The sequence below is a fragment of the Salmo trutta genome, chromosome 18, assembly GCF_901001165.1.
Source record: "Salmo trutta chromosome 18, fSalTru1.1, whole genome shotgun sequence".
Lineage (NCBI taxonomy): Eukaryota > Metazoa > Chordata > Actinopteri > Salmoniformes > Salmonidae > Salmo > Salmo trutta.
The window spans coordinates 22,682,802-22,688,858 of NC_042974.1; the positions used below are offsets into that span (position 1 = coordinate 22,682,802).

General features: G+C 42.0%; 1 protein-coding gene across 1 annotated transcript; it reads left to right on the top strand.

Moving 5' to 3' along the window:
• The first annotated feature begins 1,838 nt into the window (after positions 1-1,838).
• LOC115153022 (thioredoxin-dependent peroxide reductase, mitochondrial) lies at positions 1,839-5,782 on the top strand. The gene is made up of 7 exons (XM_029698027.1): positions 1,839-1,948; positions 2,299-2,413; positions 2,638-2,779; positions 2,976-3,111; positions 5,057-5,160; positions 5,271-5,436; positions 5,594-5,782. Exons 1-7 carry the CDS (start codon positions 1,913-1,915, stop codon positions 5,645-5,647), a joined length of 753 nt encoding a protein of 250 aa, XP_029553887.1. The 5' UTR covers positions 1,839-1,912; the 3' UTR covers positions 5,648-5,782.
• Positions 5,783-6,057: the final 275 nt, after the last annotated feature.

Consider the following 6,057-nt stretch of genomic DNA (forward strand, 5'->3'; position numbering starts at 1 on the left):
CGGTAGCTGCGCCCCATTATATGGAGACCGGAGTATGGGCGTGTGCAAAGGACTTGGCGTTTCTAAAGCGAGCAGGTAATTGGTCGGATATTACTGCAATGCCTAACCCTCTGCAAGGTCAAACACTGTCCAAGATACAACAACTCGAGATGAAAGTATATTACATTCACATAACTATACCAAGATCAAATCTAATTTTATGTCACATGTGCCGAATACAACAGGTGTAGTAGACCTTACTGTGAAATGCTGACTTATGAGCCCTTAACCAACAATGCAGTTCAAGAAATAGAGTTAGAAAATATTTACTAAATATACTAAAGTAAAAAATCTATTAAAAAGTAACAGCCCTCCTTTCCCTGTAGTTCACGATCAGCTCCTTTGTCTTGGTCACGTTGAGGGAGAGGTTGTCCTGGCGTCCATATAGGCTGTCTCACGTTGTCAGTGATCAGGCCTACCACTGTTGTGTCATCAGCAAACTTAATGATGGTGTTGGAGTCGTGCTTGGCCACGCAGTCGTGGGTGAACAGGGAGTACAGGAGGGGACTGAGCACGCACCCCTGAGGGGCCCCATATTGAGGATCAGCGTGGCAGATGTGTTGTTGCCTGCCCTCACCACCTGGGGGTGGCCCGTCAGGAAGTCCAGGATCCAGTTGCAGAGGAAGGTATTTAGTTCTAGGGTCCTTAGCTTAGTGATGAGCTTTGTGGGCACTATGGTGTTGAACGCTGAGCTGTAGTCAATGAACAGCATTCTCACATAGGTGTTCCTTTTGTCCAAGTGGGAAAGGGCAGTGTGCAGTGCGATTGAGATTGTGTCGTCTGTGGATCTGTTAGGGCGGTATGTGAATTGGAGTGGGTCTAGGCTTTCCGGGATGATGGTGTTGATGTGAGCCATGACCAGCCTTTCAAAGCACTTCATGGCTACCGATGTGAGTGCTACAGGGCGGTAGTCATTTAGGCAGGTTACTTTCACACAAAGTCGACAAAACTTAGTCCCCTCTGTTCAGAACAGATGTCTGTGAACAAAAAACTTTATTGAGATCAAATGTTTCATCGATAAGAAAATGTGCAGAATGTCCATCTTGTTCCATCTTCTCCTACTTCCCGCCAGTGGGCTTACTCTCACTATGTGTTTTTTTTTTATTGTTTTATTTTGGGTGGATTAAGTTAGTTTTTCCTGTCGCGTATTTTTACCTTGTTTTCTTCAACCCGTCCAGTTGGTGGCGGTAATATACCTTTTTGGGTTGTAGTGTGCCATAAAACCCACAGAAGAAGAAGTCGTGCATTTTATCCTTTTTCATCTGTTGTCATTCCCAAATCTCGTTGCTGTACCTTAGATAGGCTATTTATTGTACATATACCCAGAGACGCAACATCGCGAGACTTCCAGGAACGCTTGCGAAAAAAAACAGGCCGGGTTTTGAGAAGTCAATGAGAGAAGTGAAAAGAAATCTTACTTATTTGGTCAATCTAAAGGCACAACCTAGATCCAAGCCAATGTCTTAAGTAATTAAGCATGTTGTTTTCATTCAAAACAACTTTATATCGAAGGAGTGCCTTTAAATTGACGACATGTACATGCGCAGTTCGCTTGAGACGACCGTTAGACCCGACGGTGTTTCTACGCATGAGCTTTGCTAGCCAACAAGTGTGGTCGGGGATTTCTACTGGAGAAGCAGTTTTAGCCTATCTTTATACTGTATTCTCTTTGTCAGGGCCATGTGATTTTCTGCAGTGAGTGTCCTCTCCTCATTCTCAAAACACATTGGAGGAGGTCAGAGGGGAGGGACCTCTGGCTTTCTCATCCAATGGGTTTTGAGAAGGAGAGGCGCGCACGGACGCTAGAAGTATGTAAATTGAGGCCTTCGTATCCAGTAATGCGATTTAGCCTCTGCTCTTGTCAATATACAAAATGGCAGCCACCATTGGGAGACTATTAAAGACCTCTGTAAGTTTATTCTGAAATAGTTTTATGTTACAAAGTTACCAGTATTAGTGGGCTGCATTGAAATACAAACGGTATAATAGCAATTTATAATTTCGTTGTAGCTATATAAATTGGCAATGCGAATTGGACGAAGATTTGCAAAAAGTCTCAACTGGGCTTGACGGGAACGTCACTGATTTTATTAAGGACAAATCCCTCTGACCAAATAAAGATTTACCGCTAATGCCAAACTTTAAGTAAAAACTCTAAATATACAATCACTGATTATACTAAGCGCCAATAATAACGGTTGTTGTCACGAAGTGCAATTTCTCTATCTCCCTCTCTAACGTTACCCCCTCCCCATTAAGGCAAAGGTTGCATCTGGAGGACTGAAAGTATCAGCCTCGCCACGTGGAAATTCAGTGAGCAAGGCCTCAAGAATTTTGATCTGTCCTGTGCTGCAGAAAACCTGTTTCTCCACCAGTATGTATAGACCATGGACGGGGAATGTGATATGAAGTTGATCAAAGTGAGGGGGATGCAACAATTATGCATATTAAATTGCATTCCCAAAACACATTCAGTAACTGCTGAACAATTTTATACAATTATATTAAAGTCATGCAATAAAGTAAATGTTATAAAAAAATTGTAATTCACCTAAATATAGAATCCACTTTATTCATTTAATATCTTTCTCCCAATAGGTACAGCTGGATGGGCTCCTGCTGTCACTCAGCACGCACCACATTTTAAAGCTACAGCTGTCCACAATGGCGAGTTCAAGGAGATGAGCCTAGATGACTTTAAGGGCAAATACCTGGTCCTTTTCTTCTACCCTCTCGATTTGTGAGTAGCACTATTCCCTTGGAAAGACGAGAATGGATTGCTGTGTTTAGCTGCATGTCGTGTACGGTCCACCATCCTTGACTTTATTAATCTTTAGAATTATTTAATGGGCTATGCTCTTTGCACTACAGATACCTAAGCAGGAGATTGTGGATGTGACATTTTATTCAGAAACTTTTTTTCTTTCTCATTACAGCACGTTTGTTTGTCCGACAGAGATCATCTCATTCAGTGACAAGGCCAGCGAGTTCCATGACATCAACTGTGAAGTGGTGGGCGTGTCGGTGGATTCGCACTTCACCCACCTGGCATGGATAAAAACCCCTCGCAAGGTACAGTGGGTGTACCTAGGGTAGTATTCCATAGACATACAGAAATCATTCCATATACATTACCAGTCTAAAGTTTGGACACACCTACTCATTCCAGGATTTTTCTTTATTTTTACTATTTACTACATTGTGGAATAATAGTGAAGACATCAAAACTATGAAATAACACATGGAATCATGTAGTAACCAAAAAAGTGTTAGATTTTAGATTCTTAAAAGTAGCCACCCTTTGCCTTGATGACAGCTTTGCACAGTCTTGGCATTCTCTCAACCACCTTCATGAGGTAGTTACCTGGAATGCTTTTTCAACCGTCTTGAAGGAGTTCCCACATATGCTGAGCACTTGTTGGCTGCTTTTCCTTCACTCTGCAGTCCAAACCATCACAATTGGTTTGAGGTCGGGTGATTGTAGAGGCCAGGTCATCTGATGCAGCACTCCATCACATTCCATCTTGGTCAAATAGCCCTTACAAAGCCTGGAGGTGTGTTGAGTTATTGTACTGTTGAGAAATAAATGATAGTCCCACTAAGTGTATAACAGATGGGATGGCGTATCGTTGTGGTAGCCATGCTGGTTAAGTGTGCCTTGAATTCGAAATAAGTCAGTGTCACCAGCAAAGCACTCCCACATCATCACACTTCCTCCTCCATGCTTCACGGTGGAAACCACACATGCAGTTGGAACCAAAAATCGTAAATTTAGACTCATCAGACCAAAGGATAGATTTCCACCAGTCTAATGTCCATTGCTCGTGTTTCTTGGCCCAAGCAAATCTCTTATTATTATTATTATTATTATTGGTGTCCTTTCATAGTGGTTTCTTTGCTGCAATTCAAAAAAATTTTTAAACCTTTTATTTAACTAGGCAAGTCAGTTAAGAACAAATTATTTAAAAATGACAGCCTACCCTGGCCAAACCCTCCCCTAACCCGTACGACGCTGGACCAATTGTGCACCACCCAATGGGACTCCTGATACAGCCCGGGATCGAACCAGGGTATGGTCTGTGATGCCTCTAGCAATGAGATGCAGTGCCTTAGACTGCTCTGAGAAGCATTTATTTGGGCTGTAATTTCTGAGGCTGGTAATGAACTTATCCTCTGCAGCAGAGGTAACTCTGGGTTTTCCATGAGAGCTAGTTTAATCATAGCGCTTCATGGTTTTTGCGACTGCACTTGAAAACTTTCGAGAAATGTTCCGTATTGACTGACCTTCATGTCTTAAAATAATGATGGACTGTCGTTTCTCTTTGCTTATTTGAGCTGTTCTTGCCATAATATGGACTTGGTCTTTTACCAAATAGGGCTATCTTCTCTATACCACCCCTACCTTGTCACAACACAACTGATTGGCTCAAACACATTAAGGAAAGAAATTCCACAAATTAACTTTTAACAAGGCACACCTGTTAATTGAAATGCATTCCAGGTGACTACCTCATGAAGCTGGTTGAGAGAATGCCTAGACTGTTTAAAGCTGTCATCAAGGCAAAGGGTGGCTACTTTGAAGAATTTGTTTAACACTTTGTTGGTTACTACATGATTCCATACGTGTTATTTAATAGTTTGTCTTCACTATTATTCTACAATGTAGAAAAAAACAACCTTGGAATGAGATGTCTAAACTTTTGACTGGTACTGTACATAGACATTTTCACATAGACATTAAGCCTGGCAGGTTGGAGCGTTGGGCCAGTAACCGAAAGGTTGCGGGATCAAATCCCCGATCTTACAAGGGAAAAAATGTGTCATTCTGACCTTGAGCAAGGCAGTTAACCGACTGTTCCCCGGGCGCCGACGACGTCGATTTAAGACAGCCCTCCGTTCATCCGATTCGGAGGGGTTGGGTTAAATGCGTAAGGCACATTTCAGTTGTACAACTGACTAGGTATCCCCTTTCCCTTTATTACATACACACAGTGCTAATAAATTGTCTTGTTTTCAGGCTGGAGGTTTGGGTGACATCCACATCCCCCTGCTGGCAGACCTCAACAAACAGGTGTCCAGAGACTATGGCATACTTCTGGAGGGTCCTGGCATTGCACTGAGGTAGTGTGCATTCCAAATGGCAACCTATTCCCAATAGTGTATTTAACATGGAATTGTATGTATTTCTACTATGATATTGAGTAGTTATACATTGTCTGTTTGTCCATTAGGGGACTGTTTATCATTGATCCAAATGGTGTGGTGAAGCACATGAGCGTCAACGACCTGCCAGTGGGCCGCTGTGTGGACGAGACCCTGCGTCTGGTGAGGGCCTTCCAGTTTGTGGAGACTCACGGTGAAGTGTGCCCTGCTAGCTGGACCCCTGACTCTCCTACGGTGAGGCTACTCTCCTTCACTACCCTGACAGGGCCTCAGGCAACTAAAATTAATACAAGCACCAAAATATGAGTAGCAAGGACTTTGTCTTGGTCTCCCATCAGTACATTGTTTTTGGATGATCAGTTTGCTTACTATGCAAGTTTTTGTTTTTCAGATCAAGCCAACTCCAGAAGGTTCAAAGGAGTACTTTGAGAAAGTCAATGACTAGATGACACACTTCACAGCTTTAATAAATCAAATTAATTATCCAGAATTGAGAAAAAAAAACGATATACCAAATACTTTTCATTACAGATTAGTTTTAAAGTAGATGGAAATAAAGATTTGAAGTGGTCGGTTATCTGAGTTGAAACATTTCATCCTGTTCACTAGCTTCTATTTCTTACAAGCAATTCACTGTGATCACATTGCAAGTATTGAGAGCCTACACGTTTGTTTTTAAAATAATGAATGGTCCTAACATTGCAAAGAGCATGTAAATATTATCAAGAGTTTCAGGGGTCTGATTGACAGTATCAAAAATAAGCAAGGGGGGGGGGCGAAACGCCCATCACACACTTTTCAATCAATAAAATTAAACTGATCATACATAAAGATTGTATTTTCCCCAAACAGTGT

Coding starts and splice junctions, on each gene's coding strand:
- LOC115153022 (XM_029698027.1), top strand. CDS start 1,913: ATGGCAGCCACCATTGGGAGACTATTAAAGACCTCT. Junction 2,780..2,975: donor TTCTTCTACCCTCTCGATTT/GTGAGTAGCACT, acceptor TTCTCATTACAG/CACGTTTGTTTGTCCGACAG. Junction 3,112..5,056: donor GGATAAAAACCCCTCGCAAG/GTACAGTGGGTG, acceptor TCTTGTTTTCAG/GCTGGAGGTTTGGGTGACAT.